This window comes from Miscanthus floridulus, chromosome 4 (genome assembly GCF_019320115.1).
Source record: "Miscanthus floridulus cultivar M001 chromosome 4, ASM1932011v1, whole genome shotgun sequence".
Taxonomy (NCBI): Eukaryota; Viridiplantae; Streptophyta; class Magnoliopsida; order Poales; family Poaceae; genus Miscanthus; species Miscanthus floridulus.
In genome coordinates, this window is record NC_089583.1 from 73581583 (window position 1) to 73605728 (window position 24146).

At 45.6% G+C, this 24146-nt stretch overlaps 3 protein-coding genes across 3 annotated transcripts; all 3 read right to left on the reverse strand.

Moving 5' to 3' along the window:
* Positions 1–5910: 5910 nt before the first annotated feature.
* LOC136549804 (protein PLASTID REDOX INSENSITIVE 2, chloroplastic-like) lies at positions 5911–7564 on the reverse strand. The gene is made up of 3 exons (XM_066541209.1): positions 7188–7564; positions 6975–7076; positions 5911–6251 (listed from the first exon to the last, which is right to left on the reverse strand). Exons 1-3 carry the CDS (start codon positions 7416–7418, stop codon positions 6063–6065), a joined length of 522 nt encoding a protein of 173 aa, XP_066397306.1. The 5' UTR covers positions 7419–7564; the 3' UTR covers positions 5911–6062.
* A 210-nt stretch (positions 7565–7774) lies between these two features.
* On the reverse strand, positions 7775–12425 carry LOC136549805 (succinate dehydrogenase subunit 7, mitochondrial-like). The gene is made up of 3 exons (XM_066541210.1): positions 12222–12425; positions 10887–10989; positions 7775–8020 (listed from the first exon to the last, which is right to left on the reverse strand). The coding sequence occupies exons 1-3, from the start codon at positions 12342–12344 to the stop codon at positions 7977–7979; spliced, it is 270 nt and encodes an 89-aa protein (XP_066397307.1). The 5' UTR covers positions 12345–12425; the 3' UTR covers positions 7775–7976.
* Positions 12426–13224: 799 nt separating this feature from the next.
* On the reverse strand, positions 13225–19658 carry LOC136551732 (mitogen-activated protein kinase kinase kinase 3-like). The gene is made up of 17 exons (XM_066543274.1): positions 19017–19658; positions 18881–18922; positions 18726–18791; positions 18539–18649; positions 18374–18454; positions 18193–18270; positions 17309–17391; positions 16180–16261; positions 16006–16106; positions 15839–15878; positions 15695–15754; positions 15557–15600; positions 15317–15455; positions 14550–14765; positions 14148–14470; positions 13942–14009; positions 13225–13856 (listed from the first exon to the last, which is right to left on the reverse strand). The coding sequence occupies exons 1-17, from the start codon at positions 19455–19457 to the stop codon at positions 13774–13776; spliced, it is 2058 nt and encodes a 685-aa protein (XP_066399371.1). The 5' UTR covers positions 19458–19658; the 3' UTR covers positions 13225–13773.
* Between the last annotated feature and the right edge of the window lie 4488 nt (positions 19659–24146).

A 24146-nucleotide genomic window follows, 5' to 3' on the forward strand; every position in this document is an offset into this window, starting at 1 on the left:
GGTAGCTCCCAAAATATGGACTTCTTCCACATGGGTGCATGACCGTCGGTGTCGTTCAGAATAGATTCGCTGCCATATGCCTTTCTAAATACTACTTTCACATCATTGACCATATTGAGTACATCCTCACCAGTTCGGTTGTCCGGCTTGGTCTGATGGTCTGCCTTACCTTAAAAATGCTTGCCTTTCTTTCTTAGGGGGTGATTCGTAGGAAGAAATCGATGATGGCCAAGGTATACGACCTTTCGACATTTTTTCAAGAATATACCTTTAATGTCATCGAAACAGTGTGTGCATGCATTATATCCCTTATTTGATTGTCCTGAAAGATTACTTAGAGCAGGCCAATCATTGATTGTTACGAACAACAATGCTCGTAGATCAAAGTGTTCCTGTTTGTGCTCATCCCACACACGTACACCTGGTCTATTCCACAAAAGTAGAAGTTCTTCAACTAGTGGCCTTAGGTACACATCGATGTCGTTGTCATGTTGCCTTGGGCCTTGGATAAGCACTGGCATCATAATAAACTTACGCTTCATACATCACCAGGGAGGAAGGTTGTAGATACATAGAGTAACAGGCCAAATGCTATGACTACTGCTCTGCTTCCCGAAAGGATTTATACCATCCGTACTTAAAGCAAATCTTAAGTTTCTTGCATTATTTATAAACTCTGGGAATTCTCTATCGATTGCTCTTCACTGGGACCCATCAGTAGGGTGTCTCAACATATTATCTACCTTACGGTCTTCTTTGTGCCATCACAACAACTTTGCATGGTCTTTATTTCTGAACAGACGTTTCAAGCATGGTATTATAGGAGCATACCACATAATCTTGGCAGGGATTTTCTTCATGGGACGTTCACCCTTAACATCACCAGGGTCATCTCGCCTGATCTTATATCGCGATGCATGACATACCAGGCATGCATCTAACTTCTCATACTCCTCGCCACGGTAGAAGATGCAGTCATTAGGATATGTATGTATCTTCTGGATTTCTAATCCTAAAGGGCAGACTACATGTTTTGCTTCGTACGTAGTGACGGGCAATTCGTTATCCTTCGGAAGCATCTTCTTTTGGATTTTTAGTAACTCCCCAAATCCCTTGTCAGATACATCATTCTTTACCTTTCATTGCAGCAATTCCAGTGTGGTACCTAACTTTTTCTGCCCCGCATCACAAGTTGGGTATTGCAATTTCTTGTGATCCTCTAGCATGCGCTCGAACTTGATCTTCTCCTTTTTACTTACGCATTCTCTTTGTGCGTCACGAATGGCCTGACCAAGATCATTAGCGGGCTCATCTTCTGCCTCTACCTCTTCTTTAGCTTTCCCCATTGCAGTATTATTGAAGGCATCATATTCAGCAATAATGTCATCATCGTCCTATTGTTCTTCTTCACCTTCTTCCATTACAACCTCGGTTTCTCCGTGCTTTGTCCAACAAATATAGTTTGGCATAAAACCCAACTTCAACAAGTGTGAATGAAGACTCCTTGAGCTAGCATATTCCTTCAAATTCTTACATATGGCACATGGACAGCATATGAAACCATCACGTTTGTTTGCCTCGGCCACACGTAAGAAAGAATGCACGACCTCAATGAACTCTTGGGAGCGGTGATCAGCATTGTACATCTAATGCCGGCTCATCTGCATTACATGACATACATACCATATTAAAACTTAGAACATAATTAGTTAATTATACGACATGCATACCACCACACAAGGTATTAATTTATGAAAGTCTCGCTACAATATAGACAATCCCAACTATCACTAAAAAACTAAAGCTAAAATGCACTTCAGCAGCATAAGGATTTCGCGACCAATCCCAACTAAAACAGATAGATCATGCGTTTGTTCAATATCTATGGGCTTCTTCCACAGGATCACTGCCTCATCAGCCGCCGTAGCCGCCTATGCAAGAGAGTTTTGCACGTGTTCAACATACGCTTCCTCCCAGTACTAGCCTGAACATCCAGTGCCATTCCACTGAAATTAAAACAAAAAATTAGAACTTTAATCACAATCATCATGAAAATAAGTATAAATTAACCATAATCATCAAATACGACAAAATAACTCACATTGCAATCCGAACACTTGTAGAAGATACGGTCCTTGTTGGGACACTCATTTCTCATCCGGTACTCTATCACAATCTTCTCCTCACACTTGCCGCATCAATGAGAGAAAGGTCCGACCTCAGTCGCTTTGGAACCCGATGAGAGGCCGAGGACCCAAAAGCAGTTGTCATTTACTCTCTATACTCATTTTTAATATAATATAAATTTCTTATTTTATAAACAAATAAAATTAAAAAAAACTCTAAAATTCTCTATATCTCTAAACCATGAAGTGCGCTATGCATGCTAGAAATGAAAGCTGAATACTAGTTTTAAATAACTACTTTAACCTTTCTTCATCCAAATATGCAAATTTTAAAGTGATTTTGAGCTTAAATGTCTTACAAATAAAAAAATCCATCATAAAAACCACATATATCTAATCCACAAAATGAGATATGCTACTGATAAAACGTGAGAGTATAAAGTTGGTAACCTTTAGAACCGAAAAATCGATGGAGGAATTGAAGAAATCTTGTGATTACCGGCAATGAGGAAGAAGAGAGGCCGGCAATGAAGCAAGAACACTGAGCTCGAAGTGGCTCGGGTTTGGGGAGGAAGAAGGGATATGTAGGAGGGAATCTTTAGTCCTGGTTGGAGACAGCAACTGGGACTAAAGGTCTCTTTCTAGTCCCGGACGGAGCCTCCAGACGGGAGTAGACTTTTACTCCCGGTTGAAAGGACCAACCGGGAGTAAAAGTTAACCTTTAGTCCTTGTTGGTAGGTCCAACCGGGACTAAAGGTCCCCTACAGCAAAAGCCTGCCACAGTAGCCGTTGGACAGGGACCTTTAGTCCCAGTTGGAGCTATCAACCTGGACTAAAGGTTTCTCTAGTCCCGGACGCGAAAAATACCGGGACTAAAGTCAAATTTCGAAGTGGATCAAATTTCGAAGTGGATCAAAAGTCGTTTCTCTACTGGTATGGCTTGTTTGATGTGAGAGAAAAATATTGTTTAAGCCGTTGATTATAAGCCAGATATAAGCGAATAAGCCGAAACGCACACGCTGACGATCGACGGATAATATAAGCAGGGAATGATGGGTAAAAGGAACCGTGTCATCCCCCTCTTATACATGTGCACGTGCCATCCATCCTCTCTCTCGAGAATTTGCCAACCAAAGGCCCCGCATGCCAGTGACGCCGCGATCAATGACAGTTCCGAAAGGGAATAAATAACAGGGGACCCAGTGGTGGTGAATTATATCTTCCTGTCGCCGTTAATCCTTTCTTTCCAGACAGACGTTGATTTTCGCGAGCGTGACCGCTGCCTAGCTCTCGCGACTTTGATCGATGGTCGTCGTCTGGTCACATACACGGAACAGCATTCGCAGACGAGCGAAATTGGGCTTCTCTCCTGACTCCCAAGAATGTGACATGTTGTTGGGGCCAGGGGTGAGGGTTGGCATGCCTGCCGCCTGCAGGCTGAAGCGCGGCGGCCATGATCATGATTGGAGCACGGATGGTCAAGATCTACTCGAGCCAGGGGGGGAGATCCGATCTGATCCATCGTCTGTTGGGTTTGTCGATACGGCCGGCCTACTGCTCGTACCATAGGAGCAGACGAGCAGTACTTGTACCGATCCATATCCATCCGTCCGTCCGATCGGCCCGGGCTGAGGAACAGGAACAGAGAAGGATAAGACACAGTCGCAGCTCACAACGCAGGGAGGGGAAATGGGGAATGATATGCTTTGCTGGCTCGCCGTGTCGTATACATGGCAGCAGCATGGGAACACAAGGCCTCCGATCCATGTACGTACTAACGCCTGCGGCCTGCCTCTGCACAGCACACAGCACGGGTCCTCGATCAGTTCCTCACTCCGATCCTCACGGATTTCATATGAGCAGCTCAGCTGTAATTCAAGTGTATGACAGTATGTACAGAGCAACAGATACACTTGACTGATGTGAACTTATTATCAGCTTAACCCCAACACGGGCTTATGTATGCGTATCAGCGTATGTATGCGGTATGCCCGTGCAATCGTATGACTGATGTGGACCAACGAGTATTCACACCTTTTTCCTCCGATTCCTTCCTAGAAATATGTCCAGCCTTTCGCTGGTTGGTTTCAGCTACGGCTTATCAGTCTGTCAACTGTGTTTTTCTCTCACACCAAACCAACACCAGTCAGACTTATCAGCTCAGAAACCAACCAGCAAACAAGCCAGTCTACTCACTTATTATTCGCAAAATGTTTGTCAGGAGCTCAGGGCCCGAAAAGAAATGCAGGATGAAATGAAAGTGCACCAGGCAACCCATTTACAGCTACTGTAGATCCACATCCATACGAACGGACGGAGTGGTCACCAAATATACGGACACAGAGGTACCTTGTTGGGGTTCAGGTATGCTTGCGATTTTGCGAATTTATGACTCTGCAATGAACGAACCAGCCAGTATGTTACATAGGAGCCTGTACAAATAAATTCACGTGCCCTAGCCCTACCACCACGTACCAAGAACGATTCAACATCAATCTCGCGTAGCCGGGCATGAATTGCAGCCAACTCTGGCCGTCGATCTCCGAGAACCGACTATCCACGGCACAGATGCGAAGAATAGAAAAGGGAAAAGTGGAGGACCATGTCTGCACGTATATCTTACCGTCACGTACACGGGCCCGGGCCGCCATTAGACTATTTTCGACAACGTCACCTAAAATACAAGACACATTTTATATTTGGGTAGCACTACAGGCAAAGGGTTTAATACCCATTTTTTGTTTTTTTCAGCAACAGGACCAAAAGAGAATTCTTTCTGTAAATGAGTCTCCAGGAGAGAGGATACTTATATTTAAGTTGTGCCTCTGTTGTAATCCAAAATGAATCTCCCATATATGTATTATATTGAGGCTAATATAGTACCATCCACGACCTATTTTAGATTAGGTTTACGTATGGGTATGGGTCATCGGAGACCGTCTTTATAACTGTTCACAGGCCACGGCACGGCACGCCATCTCCAGGCACCAGAGCTGCCCAACACGATAGCCACCCGCCATAACTCACTCCATGGATCGTGAAGCTCCGATCCGGCCAACGCACGGCCGATCCGTCAGGCAGAGGCAGGGCAGAGCAGGGAGGCGGCCATTTTCAGAGACGCCCCCGGTGCTTCCTCTACCTCGCATCATCATTCAGCTTCCAGGCCCTTTGATGGCATGGACCCGGCCGCCGGACGGCCAACCCATCCTTCCGCCTCCGTGGCACCGCACCAACATTGAAGCGGACGCCATGGTCTTCAAATCTCCGGCTCCATCTCCATCTCCATCCCCATCTCCATCCAGTGAACTGTGAACACGACCCTTTTGCAGTTTGAACAGGCGTTGACCCGGTCAGCGGCTGTCCGTCCGTCCTGGTCCTGCGAGGGGCAGCATCCAGAGTGAGTTAAGCGAAGGACCTGTGGAAGACATCACCGGGGATTCCCGTGCTTACGTCGCAACAAGGAGTGACTTTAATTTTGGATTGGTGGCAGGCGCCATCTGCAAGCTTGCGATTCTTGTGACCTGCGTGCAAACGTGAGATGGCAAAGGATCAAAGCCGGCTCGTTTCGGCTGAAACGATCGTGGATTATTACTGCTGGCTGGTTTGGTGTGAGAGAAAAATATTGTTCTGACTTATAATCCACAATCGTTTACGATCAAACGAACAGGCTTCGAGTGGTCACAGTGGTAATGGCAAAATGGCCTGCCTGCCACATTGGTAAATATAGTGTGTGCAACTAGTTACTGGAAAAGTTTCAATCATGCACTTTCAGAAGAGAAAAAAAAAAAGGAAAACCACGGCTTCATCAGAACAAGGGGGACCAAAATTTTCTGTTACACAAGAGCTTGGAATGACTATCTAGAGTTCTACACCTCTTAAGTCTACAGTCAAATGGTGAAAGATGAAAGGTACAGGCACACCCAACAAGAACTAGTGCTAGTATTCTCCAGTCCAGGCCTTCCAATCCTTGTCGATGTTCTTTTCAGCCCATGCTATTGCTGCCCGTGCCGCTTGAGGTGCGCCAGGGAGCCCCCTCTCTTTGATCTCACCCTTCATGTCCAGGAATGGGTGAACCAGGAGCGTCCCAGGTCCACAGTAATCATTCTCCAAGAATGTCCCTAAGATCTGGCAGTGAGGGTAGCCATATGTTAGTGCTTTGCTATAGTTTTAACTCGTGTACAAGTGCAGTGTTATCATATCTAGTAAGATGAAGTTGTTCTGTTTCCTAGATAAAAAAAAAATTGACGAACATTGTGAACACAAACAGTTCAATGATTTAATCTAAATTAGGTTGTAATAACTGGTGAATGTGCCTCATTCTTCTCACATGAATACCGTAGCTGCAAACCATTAACTTACAAACAGTTGCCTGAATTTACATGCCTAACACCATATAATTTGCATGCTTCACTGTCTATGTAATCTGCAAAAGGTCTTCTACAGTTTGATGGAACCTAAGCAAAGACTTTTTGGACTGCACTAAACCGCCAATATCTAGCACAGAAGTAAAAGAAACATATTATGCATACAATTCTGAACTGCGAACTGTCATGGACAAACAGTTTGCATCCTTCAGAGTTCAGAGACGATACACCGACTTTTCATGCCTCATTCCACAATTAACTCAGGAGATCTCTAAGGTCCTCACTAATTTCCCCAACACATTCGTTCGTTTCGATGCTAATTCGTGCAAGCAAAATTTGTGATTCCAACTCCTGACTCAATTCAATTCATATAAAGCAAGAGCTCTAACTCCTGACTCAATTCAATTCATATAAAGCAAGAGCTCTCGCCATTTCTAAGAATCAAACCAACTATGCATTTGGAATTCAGGAATTGGATACATGCCTCGGTGCAGATGTCAACGATCTCCTCGACATGGTCCCCGAAGTAGTCCTCTTTCTTCTGCTCCAGCCGCCATGCCATGTGCTCTCTGAACTTGCTCGTCTCCTGAAACGCCCCCACAAAAGAATGTTAGCCATGAGGGAAAATAGCAGCAGCAGCAGCAGAAGTCTTGGTTCCGACTCAGTTGGAGGAAGTGGAAGGGCATGAGAGGCTGACCTGCTCGGCGAACTCCGGGATGGGGTCCGGGAACTTGTAGTCCTCGTACCCCGCGTTCTTGGCGCGGCGGCACACAAACTTCCCCGGGCGCTGCCGGCGGCTGCGCAGCCGGAGTCCCATCGACGCCGAGCGCTGCGCGTGGGAGACCGACTGCGCGGGCGAGCAGGAGCGGTGAGGCAGGAGTTGAGGGTTCAAGGCAGCGGCCGCGGCCACCCATGCCCTCGTCGCCATCGCCGGTGAGCGCCCGTGCTCGCTTTGGCTCCTCCCCGAGGCCCCCGGACACGGTTTGCACTCCTTATCTGTTCGGGGCGTTCCTTTACCGAGATGTTGATTGGGCTGTGCCGTCAGATCCCCAAATGGAAGGCTGGGATTGCGTCATTGGACTACTGTAACCTGTCTGCTATAGCTGGACACTTGCATTTGGGCGAACACACATCAGCCGAGACTGCAAAAGGAGCTAGAACACAAATCCGCCCAGTTTTGTTCGGTGTGCAGTTCGACAAACCACGTCTGTTATAAATTTATGATGTGCGGCAGAACGCACTCCTAGGTGATAAATAAAAGCAGGCAATGCTCATTCATCACGATATGAAATGCTTCTGACACTTTGTTTGCAACTAGGCCAAAATAGAAATGCTATTTGCCAATCAAGGTAACCTAGTTTATTCTATTTTACATGGTACGATTAATCAACAAACGAGGCTAAAAACACGAAGTGATAGAATGCCAGTTTATGCTGATGGATCACTTCCCGGAAACGACTGTGCCCCCACATGATTGTGTTTTCCTTCATTTTGTGCTTGTCGCCAGCACAGCAAGCTCGTAGCTGCAAGCTGCAGTCACACAAACATCAGTCAGCATCTGTTAAACACAATAAACAACAACAACAAGAAGAGCCTTTAAGGCCCAAATAAGTTGAAGTAGGCTAGAGTTAAAACCCAACAGAAGCGTTCAGACACGTGAATAACTGTTTTTCAAGCACTCCTATCTAAGGCTAAGTCTTTGGGTATATTCCATCCTTCCAAGTCTCCTTTTATTGCCTCTACCTAAGTCAACTTCGGTCTTTCTCTGTCTCTCTTCACGTTACTATCCTGGCTTCGGATTCCACTACGCATCGGTGCCTCTGGAGGTCTCCGTTGGACAAACCATCTCAACCAGTGTTGGGTATGTCCAAACCATTTCAACCGGTGTTGGACAAGCTTTTCTTCAATTGGTGCTACCCCTAATCTATCACGTATATCATTGTTCCGAATTCGATCCCTTCTTATATGACCCCAAATCCAACGCATCGTACATATTTCCGTGACACTTATCTGTTGAACATGTCGTCTTTTCGTAGGCCAATATTATGCACCATACAGCATAGCAGGTCTAATCGTCGTCCTATAAAACTTGCCTTTTAGCTTATGTGGTACCCTTTTATCACATAGGACACCAGATGCTTGGCGCCATTTTATCCACCTGCTTTGATTCTATGGCTAACATCTTCATCAATATCCCCGTCTCTCTGTAGCATTGATCCTAAATATCGAAAGGTATCCTTCCTAGGCACTACTTGACCTTCCAAACTAATATCTTCCTCCCCTGAGTAGTAGTGCCAAAGTCACATCTCATATACTCAGTTTTAGTTCTACTAAGTCTAAAACCTTTAAACTCCAAAGTCTCCCGCCATAACTCCAGTTTCTGATTCACTCCTATCTGGCTTTCATCAACTAGCACTATATCGTCCGCGAAAAGCATACACCAAGGGATATCACCTTGTATGTCCCTTGTGACCTCATCCATCACTAAGGCAAACAGATAAGTGCTCAAAGTTGACCCTTGATGTAGTCCTATCCTAATCGGGAAGCCATTCGTATCTTCATCACTTGTTCGAACACTAGTCACAACATTGTTGTACATGTCCTTAATGAGCCCGGCGTACTTCGTTGGGACTTTATGTTTGTCCAAAGTCCACCACATAATATTCCTTGGTATTTTATCATAAGCCTTCTCCAAGTCAATAAAACCCATGTGTAGGTCCTTCTTCTTCTCCCTATACCGCTCTATAACTTGTCTTATTAAGAAAATGGCTTCCATGGTTGATCTTCCGGACATGAAACCAAATTGGTTCATAGAGACCCGCGTTATTGCTCTCAAGCGATGCTCGATAACTCTCTCCCATAGCTTCATAGTATGGCTCATCAACTTAATTCCCCGATAATCAGTACAACTTTGAATATCTCCTTTATTCTGGTATATCAGTACCAATATACTTCTCCTCCACTCGTCAGACATCTTGTTCGATCGAAAAATATGGTTGAACAGCTTGGTTAGCCATACTATAGCTATGTCCCCGAGGCATCTCCACACCTCGATTGGGATACCATCCGGTCCCATCGCCTTACCTCCTTTCATCCTTTTCAACACCTCTGACCTCAGATTCTAGGATTCTCCGCACAAAGCGTCTATTCGTGCTATCAAAAGAGTCATCCAACTGAAAGATTGTGTCCGTATTCTCACCATTGAACAATTTATCAAAATACTCTTGCCATCGATGTCGGATCTCATCCTCCTTCACCAAGAGATGCTCCATTTCATCCTTAATGCACTTAACTTGGTTGAAGTCCCGTCTTTCTCTCACGAACCCTAGCCATTCTATAAATGTCCTTCTCTCCTTCATTCGTACTCAAACGTTGATAAAGATCCTCATACGCTCTACCATTTGCCACACTTACAGCTCGCTTTGCAGTCTTCTTTGCCACCTTGTACTTCTCTATGTTGTCCACACTCCTGTCATGATACAGGCGTCTATAGCATTCTTTATTCTCCTTAATAGCCCTTTGGACTTCTCTTTCCACCACCAAGTACTACTTCTGATGCAAAAGGCACTTCAGAAGAATAGTTCACATGCAGCTTTCTGATGAGGAGATGCGTTATGACAATTCATTTTTTTTATTAAAAAAAAATCTCAAACGCCATTATATAAAATAGAGGGTGTATAAAGGATAACGCTGAAACCTACTGCTTACAGTCTAGAAGTAACTGCAGGTACTATGACCAATTTATCAATTAATTAGTCTAGAAGAATAAACATAGCAAAACCTCGTGTTGGGCATGCAGAATGCTAAAATGCAAAATAGTATCCTGATGTAATGTCCACACACTGCGCCGCTGTGGTAGGCAACTAATAGTAATATGGATACCCAATGAAAATATGCCTTATGATATATTATATCCCAATGTTCGTAAATGCAACTGGGTGATAACTGATAAGCATTGGTCATCCACCAGAAACAACATTGGCCACTACCAGGTGGTAACTAATCACGTGTACCAGAGACAAGAAATCAAATGGCAACCCACCAAAAACCTTAACATCAGAAACTAGCAAACGAATCTGTTGGTAGTGGAAATCTCAATATATAGGATAAAAAATACTGGAGATTCAATTCAGTAAGTTGCGTATCGAATTGTAAAGTAAGAAATATACAACTATCTCCTACCAATATTAACTTCCAGCTAGATTTTTTTTACTTCAAAGGTATAAAATTCACTAGGCACAACTTTAACTACATCCTTGTATCACTGAAATAATAAGAACACAGGTATACACCACTAGGAGAAGCAGTCAGCATGAATTCACATGGTGCATCAATAACTTTGTACAGGCCCCAAAGATTTAAAAAACTGAAACCAAAATCAACTACAAAGACATACCAAGTACAACAGCAAAAGTGAGAGCATTCCCAATCTTGGAGACCTGTTTCACACTGTTCTTGTATGATTTGAACCTCTTCAAAGCAACATCCTCCTCCAAAAGCTGCCAAATAGCAATGCAATGTTAAAATACTAAAGATGAGAAATAACATGCTTCAAGATAGTAAAAAACTAAAAAAACACATATAACAAGGAAACTCAGACAAAAAATATGACAATGAAACAGCGGTATGGTGTATTATAATAAGCTAAATACTCATTCCAAGGTGTAACATGAAATATCTAGCAGAAACAACAACATTGCACAACCTCGATCTAGAACTCTTGTATCTGAATGGTTGATTCCAACATAATTGCAAAAGCCAAATACATGAAGACATAGAACGCGATCAAAATCCACATAGAAATATGATATTCACAAAAGACTCAGGGTATAAGTACTGAAACCCTCCATCAAATGCCTCTCAAAAAAAAGAAACCCTCCATCAAATGTACTCCCTCCCATCCCAAATTATAAGACGTTTTGGCTTTTCTAGATACATTAATTTTACTATGTATCTAGACATAGTGTATATCTAAGTGCATAGCAAAAGTAATGTATCTAGAAAAGCTAAAGGTCTTATAATTTGGAATGAAGGGAGTATATACTGGTTTCACTGTCTTTTAAAAGAGATGCGAATTTCACCATGATAAAGAACACTGTAGGCAGTAAGATGTCAACTTCCCAGCATCAGAATTCTGAGATAGACATTATCAGCACTTATGAAGCTACAGCCTACAGTGACTGGAAACACCACGCAAGAGATGAAGTATAACACCTATGCCCCATATCCATCTGAATTATTCACAAGGTATAAGCACACCAAGACACTACCCCCCTTTAATCCACATGATCTGATGCATCTGCTACCTAGTAGTATGGCTTGCCTCAGTCCAGCAAAGGCCACATTTGGACGATCCTCATATACTAATGGCAGGGATTGCAACCCTAGCAACCATAACCAAAGCAACGCAAAGCACCTCGAGGTCAGCCATCCTGGGCCAGAGGCCAGCCGCAACTTCTATACACGATCTCCAGTCCCACGATAACCAGCACCCACCCCACGTTTACAGGAAAGCTCCGAATCACAGCACCTACGCCCACCCGTCCCACCCAGATCGAGCCGACGCAGCTCGCAACACGGCGAGTGCAGATCAGACCTAGAGGCGCGATCTAACTCCACAAACCCACGAGTTACGACGAGAATCCCTTCTCCCACAAGGCCACCACACGACCCCGCGATCGAAGTACCGAATCAAGGAGGAGATGGCGAGAGAGTGGGGGGAAGCGCTTACCGCTTTCTCGCGAGCGCCGAGCTCGACGTGGTAGCCGCGGCTGGGCTGGAGGCGATGGTGCGGCGGCGGCGGCGCGGAGCGGAGGCGGGAGCGGAGGGAGGAGAGGAAGGCGGGCTGGGCCATGGCGGAAGGAAAGAGGAGATGGGAAGGCAGGCAAAGGCGGCAGGCGCGGAGCAAGGTTGAGAAGTTGGTGCGAGGAGATCGACGCGACGCGACTAGTCCAGGCCAAGGCTATGTGTTTTCTCGGTTTGGTCCCTGAGCCCCCGGGTAATTTTGCGTTAATCCATGTTCGTTGCCCTTGATGGTGTGTACTGGTGTCATCTGCCCGTATTGGGACAGCTGAGGTCCATGTATTGGAAAAAGATTATTTGTGATGTGCCGAAGTATTCCCCTAATATTAAAAAAAAACACTATCGGTAACTATCAATACCATTTTATTGGAAACGAATTATTGATAAGTTGCTAGAGATGCTATAACTGAGCTGTGCGAAACAGCAAACTACCGAAGGGGATCCTTTGGCCTCTTCGCTTTGACTATATCCATCCATACGGGTTTCCAAACCCTTTCCAACGAATGCACCAAGAAGATGCATGCAGATTTAACTGAGTATTGTGGGAGCATCCATTTCCCATGCACAATAACCATCTGGAAGCATACATGATTCATACACCAGTTACCAAAGATTATCATTTTTTCATGGCCAAACTCGCCTATGTAGTTTTAGAGGATACGTTATGTAAACCACAATGAAGACATGAAAAAAAGAGAGGCAAGACCTTAAATCGTAACCAGCATGAACAACATAATTATAGAAGGATCCAATCCTTCAACACAGCTACTAGAGCGAAGCAACGAGATAAGCAACAGGAACATCAGCAGCTTCGGTACAGTAACTGTACAGCGCACAAGATTCACGATTTGCACCCTGTTCGCTGATACTGAAATTTAGTTTATACTGATGTTTATGCTGAAATGTTGTGAGAGAAAAATATTGTTCCATGGCTAAAAAGTAGTTCTGAATAAGCTCAAACGAATAAGGCCTTGATTGCAAATATTAACTGGGATTCATTCAGCAAGCAGAAATGCAGAATGACCCGTAACTCAGCATCGCTATCTTATTGCACACTTTCACAAACAAATTCCATACAAAACCAAGCCCCACACCAATCTGGGCTTACAAACACAAAAATTTTACAACACTTTTTTCTCAATATAAACCATATATAACCGAAGCCGGACGTATAGCACTGCATCGAAAAGAATGAGAAATGCGGCCTTAAAACCTGGAAACTGTCTGCACGACGTCCTCCAGGCAGCAGCAACACTGATCCTGAAACGAGCGTGATGAGTGCCCTCTGTACCAGTCCACTTCAACGTAAATCTGCCACTTGTACCAGATGGTTCTGCAGTCATAGCTTGGCTAATACCGCCAATGGTAAGGCGCTGCAGGCTGTACTGCTGTTGCTGCCAATCTCTGGCATTGTGTAGTTACTATCAGCTGTTGTGTCTTCTGTGGGATGAAATAAAGAGACGATAAATGCCGCTGTCTGTTCAATGGTCAGCATGACACTCCTTTTTCACGTTGGAACCTCTATTTGGAGATGGTGTTTTGCCACAGCCTGCTAATCTCATCACTGTAGGAGAATTCATATATAACTTTTTGTATCAGCATGGGGAGGAATTATCAATAGTGCATAGATAATGAAAACTTATGTTTACCTCTCTCCCTCTCAAGTTCCTGGTCCAACTCTTCTTTCCACTTCCTCTGCCTTTCGGTGAAGCTGATGCTGTTAACAGAAATACTTCCAATTAGATCATGCACAGGCCTTGGCACAAAATAAACGAGACTACAAGTGCTTCAGTATTGGTCAGGATATTGTGGAATAAACTCAGTTCCAAAACATAGTATGGCATAGCAAACAAACCTTGGGCTATCTTGGGCATCAAGATGGATTTTGTCCACAGACTCATTAAGTTGAGGAGAAGCAATTTCTCTCAAAATTCGGCTGCTCTCCACCACACTGCTTCTTGGAAATTGCTTGTTGCAGCTTTCGGGAGCTGTGTTATTCAAAGTATCGCATGCACCACCGCGTGTCTTACTTGGAGGTGACTTTCCTCGAGGGGGCAATTTTGGACTAATTGGGAGTTTTCCCTTGGAAGTTTGATCAGCTCCCTGACAACTCCCTCGATGCACAGTGTTGTAGAACTCCTCATACAAAGGTGTTTGTAGCTTTTTCAGGTCAAGAGCCTGCAAGAAAAACAGCAAACAGCATTTAAGCACTAGCAGTGAACAACTGAATTTGTGCAATCTAATAAATACTAATTACCTTCTCCTCAAGAAATGCCTTTATTTTTGACTCCGTAAGTACATCATCATCTTCACAACTTCCCTCAACAGGGAACGTAAAATCATTCTCAGTTATGCTGCTTTCAGCATGTTTGGCCAATTCACCAAGTTCCATTGGTTGATGAGAATTTTGCTCTGGGCTTATGTCAAACTTGTTTTCCCAGTTATCAAATGGTTCTGACATAGGATTATAGCTCTGGAATTGACAAAGTGGGAAGTCAACACGAGGATGTAACATATTTGATTAACAGCAAAATTATGGAAAATTCCCAAAACCAGCCCATTTGTATTTTGAGATACTACCCCATATGACATTTTGTTGCAAATGGCCACCTGCCTAGTTCACTTGTTGCAAAAACCACACCACTATACATGTGCGTAGCGAATTTTGCTTGTTTTGGCCAACGTGGAGCCACCATGATCCATGGTTGTGGAGTCAAGTTTTTCTAGTGCTTTGATTGTGCTTACTCATCATGCACGGTGAAGAAATTTTGCAAACAACAAAAAACCAATGTGATCATGCTTAAGTTTTGCATCTGTGATAGTGGAAGCTCTTAAAAATGTCATGTTTGTACTTTTATAAGAATCTAGCTTTAATAAAGACTACATTAGCGGTTGTACAGTGGGGTGGTTTTTACAACAAAAAAAACATGCAGGAAGGCAGTGGAAAAAGCCACCCCATATGCACATCACAACAAATGTGGAAGCAATACTTTGAAAAGCCAATGGCTGAAGAAAAATTCTTACAGATCCAACTGCTGCATAGTCATCCTTGTCAGCAAACTCACACATGTCATCATCATCACAGCTACCCTCCCATAAGGGCTTGATTTTTGATGATTTATTGGAGTTCATAGTGGACCAGTTGGAAGAATGATTCAAACCCCTGGAAGCAGTTAAATAATTCTTAAAGCCATAGATGGAAAAAAAAAAAAGAAATAGATGGTGAAGAATCAAGTGAGCACATGAATTACAGAATTCACTTACAAGCCATTTGGCATATCATCTGCAGGAATCTCATTAAAAGAGTCCTGTGTCATTGTTTAGATGAAGTTATTAAGTTACAAAAGTGAATGGAAGTCCAGAAAAAGAGCAGGAAGCAACATCAGACATGCTATATCAAACCTTGTGTGCAGCATGATTGAGTGGCTGCAGGTCATCCAATTCTCCAGTGACAAAAGGATGCTGCAAAAAAATGTTTCAAGAAGTCCAAATTACCACGCACAATCAGCATAGACTTGCTATGATTCAGAATTGGTGAAAATATACCTTTAATAAGTCTGGTGCAGTAGACCTCAGCTCTGGTTCCCTAAAAGAACAGAGAATCAAGGCACCAGACAAAACATTAGAAAATTGGGTTTTCATTTGCAGGAAGTTTCCAAATACTTTTGGAAGACATATTAGTGAAGTGAAAGTTATAACAGTAATAGGCATACTTCTGCAGGCACTTCAGCAGAAAATCTTTGGCTTCTGGCGATAGATGTTCAGGTATAGGTGGATGCGACTTTGTGGTTCCAACATGAAATAGAAGAGCAACCTGAAAAGATTTTCTTAGTGCATGAAATAAGAGTTTTCTTGAATTTGCTTAGGGTTTATGTGATAAAACTTACCTCTTGATACTGCTGACTCCATGGTGGTTTGCCGGTGGCCATTTCAATGACTGTGCACCCTACACTCCATATATCCGCAGAGCTGAGAGAATGGAATAGTAAGGGTGGGTGTGCCAAACAACAACAACAACAACAACAAAGCCTTTAAGTCCCAAACAAGTTGGGGTAGGCTAGAGTTGAAACCCAGCAGAAGCAATCAAGGTTCAGGCACGTGAATAGCTGTCTTCCAAGCACTCCTATCTAAGGCTAAGTCTTTGGGTATATTCCATCTTTTCAAGTCTCCTTTTATTGCCTCTACCCAAGTCAACTTCGGTCTTCCTCTGCCTCTCTTCACATTACTATCCTGGCTTAGGATTCCACTACGCACTGGTGCCTCTGGAGGTCTCAGTTGGACATGTCCAAACCATCTCAACCGGTGTTGGACAAGCTTTTCTTCAATTGGTACTACCCCTAATCTATCACGTATATCATCGTTCCGAACACGCTCCCTTCTTGTATGACCGTAAATCCAACGCAACATACGCATTTCCGCGACACTTATCTGTTGAACATGTCGTCTTTTCGTAGGGGGTGTGCCAAACAAGATTAATAAAAAGAACATGGTTCTGTAGTTTTCAATTTCAAATTACAGTACATTACTTTCTTCCTTGGTAAAGGTCATACATCTGTAACAATGAATCAAAACAGTAGAGGATTGATAAATCTTAAAGTAATAAATACTGTTGCTGTTTCCTGCCACTTTTCTGTATTTGGACAACAGAAGTCGCATAACTAGTCATTTAGCAAATTTGATTGGAAGTGATATTCAACTCGTACTGGGGACAATCTGTGTAGTTCAGGGAGGACATTTAACATATATAATCCTTACCGGCAATGTTTTTATTCTGTCCTGGAAAACTACATATTACACATAACTTAAAGCAGTACTAATAGTAGCATATTTTCAAATCAGCTCCACGATTTTCTTTAAGAAAATGTATTATGTTTCCAAGATATAAGTGAGGCCTGAACATTCTTAATTCTAAACAAGATATTATTGTTGATATATCATTATAGCAAAACTAAAAAATATGCCTTATTTAAATCCGGAAAAGCGATAACCAAGGTAGTGGAAGAGTTTTAGACATACAAGCTATGCCCACTCCCAACAATGACTTCAGGTGCCATCCAATACGGTGTGCCTTTCATTGTTTTGGCTGCTGTCACAGTAGCCTGACAAAGCATGGCATATTGTTGTAAGTGCATTCACATAGGAAATTAGGAATATCTTGAAGAAAGAAAAAACATAGTAGCATCATATATTCAAATAGAAAAGATGCAGCAGGAAATCATGTTAATACAGAAATGATACAAGAAGTGAGAATGAGTATTGGCAAATGCTGATTGTTGTGATAAGACAAGTAGAAATATGATGATCAGATGGGTATCGTTTGCTATTCTGAAAATAGACCACATCAGCAACAGACTAGACTGCCTATTTTCAGTAATTTAACAATGCCACTGCCCACTGATAATAACAACAAGAAGCACTTTTGTCCCAACCAAGTTCGGGCAGGCTAGAGATAAATCCTAGGAGAGCCTTAGCATTACGAATACAAGAATAGAGTTATGAGCATCCACACTTTGTTTTGCAGGCCTTGCTACAGACCTACAGTCATATGGTTCCATTCCATGAGATTGTTACATCCTACAGTATTCTAGGATTTCCATGATTGCCTGGTCTTTCCCTAACTCACGTGTCAGGAGCTCTTAGCACTGGGTATACCTTTTCCCCTCCTAGCACATGTTTCTATCTCTACTGTACTCAATTGCAACTAGTTTGGCAAAGGGGAAAAACAGGTGACTCCCTAATCTAGCCTTGCATGGGATTTGCTCTTCCATTATTGATGAGATGGAAGACTCTAAGTTTCTCTTCTGACTAACCCAGTCTTATTGCCCAAGTTTGCTAACTTCCCTCGATTACAACTACCTTAAGAGCACACTGACTCACTAAGCATATTATTTTTATCTTACCAACTTCGCCACTTGCTTAGAAGCCCCAAAATCAGCAAGTTTGATGCACCCTTTATTATCAACAAGAATGTTTGCACCCTGAAATTTGGCAAGTTTCCAGGTTCAATAGAATAAGCATTGCAACAGAACAAGCAAGGCTAAAGATCTGCCATTATATATATTAAGGCTTCAGTGTTCATACCTTTATATCTCTATGTATTATTGCATTGCTATGCAGATACTCCAATCCTTGCAAAATTTGCTTAGTGTATTTCTTAATGACCTGATCAACAGATATAATGGATAAGTTCCTCTTCCACTATGAACTCACCAGCATTGCAAGTTACACAGTTTGATGATTACTTACAGGCTCTGGGAATGAACCGAGCTTCCCCAAAAGTGACTGAATAGACCCTCCAGGGACAAATTCCAGCAAAATGTTTAGTGTATCTTCCTCTCGAACAGTCCCAAGATACCTCTTTTCGACCAAACAGAGTAAATCAAACAACAACTTAATAATTACCTAACGAAAGCAAAAAATTGCATCCACTCACAACGATGTTGGGGTGAGACAGGTTCTTGAGCAGCTTCACTTCTTCTTCGAGTTCTTTAATATGAGCCTAGCCACAAAAGGCACATCGTATCAGACAAACTCACAAAAGCCTCAATACTCTAATTCCCTGACAAAGTAAAAAAAAATGCTACTCACTTGGGCCTTCTCCCGTGTCGCGTTGCTCCTGCCGATCAAAACCTGCAATGAGTCACAGGAGCAAGTCACTGATCCGAATGCCACCAAAATTTTAAACTGTAAATTCATAATAATCCCGCGCGCCGAACCCCCTCACCTGTTTGACAGCGAGGAGCTCGCCCGAGTCCAGGTTCATCCCGAGGTAGACCTGCCCGAACGCACCGGCCCCGATGAGCTCCCCCTTCCGCCACCGGATCGGCGGGTTCTCCTCTCCACCTCCGCCTCCGCCTTCGCCTTCGCCCCCACCCCCTCCTCCGCTGCCGCCGCCCGACTCGCCGGGCACCGGCGGCAGCATGCGGCGCGGTGGCGAGGGGCTTTTGGTGATGAGACCTAGCAGCCCCATCCCCCGCGACTTCCGGAGGCAAGAGCTGATCCGCACGCCGATCCCCCCGGCCCCCGCGCCGAATGGGCCCACGGGGGCTTCCGGGGCGGCGGCGGCGGCGGCGGCGGCGGCGGTGGGCCGGAAGGAGATGGAGCGGCGCACCGAGTCAAACAAGTCGTGGAACCCGGTTACGCCGCCGGCGTCGTCCCGTCGCATGGCTTGGTTCTAGGGCTCCGCGCGCGTCCTCGTCGTCTGGGGGCGGCGTCAAGCTGGATCGAATCGAGGAGGGGATCGAATGAGGAATGGACAATGGAGACGTCCGCTCTCGAGTGCGGGGATTTTGAAATTTTGGGGGTTTGCGGGGCGGCAGAAGGACGGGAATGCCCCTAGCAACCGTTAGCGAGGGAGCATTCCAGAGTGGAGTGGTTCGGCTTTAGCGCGGAAGTGCGTGTGGACGAGTTGATTAATGGGGGTGAGAGTATCTCCAACAGCAACGTCTAAAATATCAGATTCATTCGTTCTTTGTATAGTACTATAGTCAAAAGTTTAATAATTATTCGGTATCTTCTTCAACAATAAGATCCACAAGAGAATTCTTTCTGCAAATAAGTTTTCAGAAGAGATGATACCCATATTTAGGTTGTGTCTCTCAATTAACTTAAAATAGGTCTACCATATATGTACTTTATTATAGGCTAATTTTGAGTCTCTTACTATCTATATTGAGTTTGATGTCCATATGAATTTCTTCTCGGAGACAGTCTGAACGCGTCAAAAATAGGTTCCAGCCTCGCAGGTAATCAATTCGTTGACACTTTAGGGCCTGTTGGTTTCTTAGGGATTCATGACCTGGATTTATTCCACCCGAGATTGCTTTGTTAATTTATATAGCATATTATCAAATGGAACAATTGCGGATGGATTTCACCCTAACCGAACAAACCCTTAATAAGTTGATCTGAATCTACAAAGATTCACAACGAACAGAACAAATTTTGTTAAAATTATTGATTCAACCTTGTGTCCAAACTTCCACTTGAAGGCTTCTTAGGGTGTTTTTGGCATGGCTCCTCCTGAGAGGTTTCTTCGCAGGAGGCAGAGCTGTTTTGGAGGAAAACGGCTTCGGCTCCTCTATTTTCCACTAAAAACGGCTCCTGCTGCAAAACATTTAGCATAGCTTCTCCAGAGGAGTCGGAGCCGAAGCCGTGAAGAAGCTCTACCAAACATGTCCTTAGTTCTTACACTCGCATGTCTCGTCCTTGGAACAATTTATAGGTCTACATTATCTATGCGATTGATGATGTTGCTCATTTGGAAGATCGAAAGACAATAAATATTATTGGTCTTAGAGTTGATGCTTTACCTTATTTTGTCATAGACTCCGGTCTCAAGTTACTTCAGGTATGATTTTCTTCTATCATATGGTGTCTTTAGAAAACTCATAATGTCACAGGTGCAACAACTTGAATTGATCGGTTATAAGAGTTTTACACGAGTCTAGGTCTATTGATAGAGATTAAGAATATTGTCGGTGTTTTGGACCGGCGAGCCCTCAACCAACTAGTGAAAAATGTACTGCGTGCCCCTAATCCCGGATGATGATGCAAAGAGACACAAGGTTTATACTAGTTCAGGCAATAGGTGCCCTACGTCCAGTCTGCGAGATCGATCTTGTATTCCTTGCACCGAGGTGCTTGTAGTAGGGGTTTACAAGCTGGACGAGTGAGGGAGCTAGTCCCAGGTCTCTGCGTGGAGCGATGTGGGTTGCTTGAGATGTTGATCTCTTACGGTGAGGAAGTGAATGTGTGTGTCCGTGTTCGTCTATCTCGTGAGTTCGTCTGTGCGTGTGGGTGTCTGAGTTTCGTGAGTGTTTGCGCTCGTGAGCTCATGTGCTCGTCTGTCCTCCTCCCTAGAAACGGCCCCGGTCACTCCCTTTTATAGTTGAAGGGGGGTCAGGGGTGATACACATGTTTGCTACGCGGTGGTTCGTGAGCGGAGGTGATATGCCTAGCCCTGCGGCTTGTTACTGTGGCGGCATGGTCGACGGAGCGGTCTTGTCCTTGATGCACTGGAGCGATGCGCCGGTCACGCCTGATCCTGTGCGACGTGGGAGCTCCAGTGATAGCTTGATGCAAGGCATGGCGGACGATGTGCCGGTCGCTGTATGGCGATAGCGTAGAGAGCTGAGGCTCAGTCGGTGCAGAGGCTAAACTATCGTGGGGGCTCGGCAGGCGTGAATCCCGAGGCTACCGAGACCCTGAAGCGGATTACCGAGGCTCGGAGGGAGTAGTTGGTCCTGTACACTGATTCTGAGGCTACAGGTACCTAGACTTGACTCCCCACGCTGCGCTGTCCTCGGAGCATGGGTTAGGTAGCACAGTGCAGTACGGGCGTCAGTCATGGGCACAGTGCCGAGCATAGCGGCCAGTAACCCCTGCCCCGTCCTGTCTCGGACGGCATGGTGTTGATGCGACTCCCTTCTCATTGGTCACTCCGCTGTGTCGAGCCATCGTCTGGCTGACGTCGCGGGAGTGGTTGGTCGCGTTAGTTGGATGTGACGTTCTGTTAGGGAAATCGGTCGAGGCGGAGGCGATGGGGCTATCGTCGAGCCAGCCTCAAGCGAGGCGGAGAATCGGCACCTTGTCCGAGGCTTTACATGCGGGGCCTCGAGCGAGACGGAGAATTGGTACCCCGTCCGAGGCCTTACGTGCGAGACCTCAAGCGAGACGGAGAATCGGTACCCCGTCCGAGGCCTTACGTGCGAGGCAGAGAATCGGTAGCCTCGGACAAGGTGGAGGTTAGCCAGTAGTTGTCTCTTGGCTTTGATTTTTACAGGGTCTAAGCGATTTTTTTGGTTTTTGCTTAGCAGCCCCTTTTTATGGTACTCGACAATAGCCCTCGAGCCTTGGGGAGAGTGTGAGCGCTCTTCCCAAGGTTTTGACAAGACTTGGCTCGCGGCAGCTCCTGGTAGGATGGTGTTTCGTACTCGAGGCCTCGGTGGGTGTGCGCGAGTGCACCTGCTGGGTGTAGCCCCCGAGGCCCTAGAGGAATGGATTTATTCCTCCAGGGGCTTTTCACGTGTTTGAGCGAGGGGTTTAATCACGTTTGTCGAGCCCACGAGTGCGAGTTCGGGTCGCTGGGTCTCGGTTTGGTTGCAGGAAGGGCCCCCGAGCCTCTGCGCGGAGCAAGAGGGCGATCAGGAGTTCTCCTATCTTTTTTGTGCGGCCCTCATGCATCCTTTTCATTCAGAAGGAGGGGTGGAGTATGCCAGGCTACCCTCGGTGGGTACGAGCAGTGACACCTTTGGTGAGCTGTTATCGGGTAGTCCGAGTGGAGGCCCATGCCCCATTCGATAGGGGTCGGCTGGTGGTCCAGAGACGCACTCCAAAAGTACCAGAGAGCTTCTCTAGTGGGTCCTAGGGCCGTTCAATTAGCCCCGGGGGCTCGATGCCTCCCTTCGGTGGGATCCCATTCAGAGACCTCCCTGCTGGTCTCAGATACGACTTAGGGCATCTCGAGCGATCGCTTACTCGGGCCTCAGCCATGTACGGGCTCGCCCATAGTCATCTCTGACTCTGTTGTCCTGGGGCGGCTATCGAGACCCTCGGAGGCCCAGCCTTCGAACCCCTAGACCGTAACAAGCTCGATGCCCTTTATCGTATTTTGCCAAGCCCCCGAGTGCGAGATCGGGTTGCTGGTCTTTGACCTAGTTGCAGGAAGAGCCCCCAAGCCTCTACTCGGAGCAAGAGGGCGATCAGGAGCTTCCCTATCTTTTTTGTGCGACCCTCGCGCATCCTTTTTGTTCGGAAAGAGGGGTTGTTTGCTGAGCCCTTGAGTGCGAGTTTGGGTCGCTGGGTCTCGACTTGGTTGCAGAAAGAGCCCCCGAGCCTCTGCACGGAGCGAGAGGGCGGTCAAGAGTTTCCCTATCTTTTTTGTGTGACCCTCACGCATCATTTTTGTTCGGAAGGAGGGGTAGAGTATGCCAGGCTACCCTTAGTGGGCGTGAGCAGTGACACCTCCGGTGAGCTGTTATCGGGTAAGTCTGAGTGGAGGCCCATGCCCCATTCAATAGGGGTCAACTGATGGTCTAGAGACGCACTCCAAAAGTACTAGAGGGCTTCTCTAGTGGGTCCCAAGGCTGTTCGATTGGCCCCAGGGGCTCGATGCCTCCCTTCGGTGGGATCCCATTCAGAGACCTCCCCCCTGGTCTCGAACACAACATAGGGCATCCCGAGCGATCGCTTGCTCGGGCCTTGGCCATGTACGGGCTCGCTCGTAGTCATCCCTGACTCTGTTGTCCTAGGGTGGCTGTTGAGACCCTCGAGGGCCCAACCTTTGAACCCCTGGACCGTAACGGGCTCGATGCCCTTTATTGCGTTTTGCCGAGCCCCCGAGTGCGAGCTCGGGTTGCTGGTCTTCGACCTAGTTATGGGAAGAGCCCCCGAGCCTCTGCTCAGAGCAAGAGGGCAATCAGAAGTTTCTCTGTCTTTTTTGTGCGACCCTCGCGCATCCTTTTTGTTCAAAAGGAGGGGGTTGTTTGCTGAGCCCTCAAGTGTGAGTTTGGGTCACTGGGTCTCGGCTTGGTTGCAGGAAGAGCCCCCGAGCCTCTACACGGAGCGAGAGGGTGGTCAGGAGTTTCCCTATCTTTTTTGTGCGACCCTCGCTCATCCTTTTCATTCGAAAGGAGGGGTGGAGTATGCCAGGCTACCCTTGGTGGGCGCGAGCAGTGACACCTCTAGTGAGCTTTTATCGGGTAAGTCCGAGTGGAGGCCCGTGCCCCATTCGATAGGGGTTAGCTGGTGGTCTAGAGACACACTCCAAAAGTATTAGAGGGCTTCTCTAGTGGGTCCTAGGGCCATTCGATTGGTCCCGGGGGCTCGATGCCTCCCTTCGGTGGGATCCCAT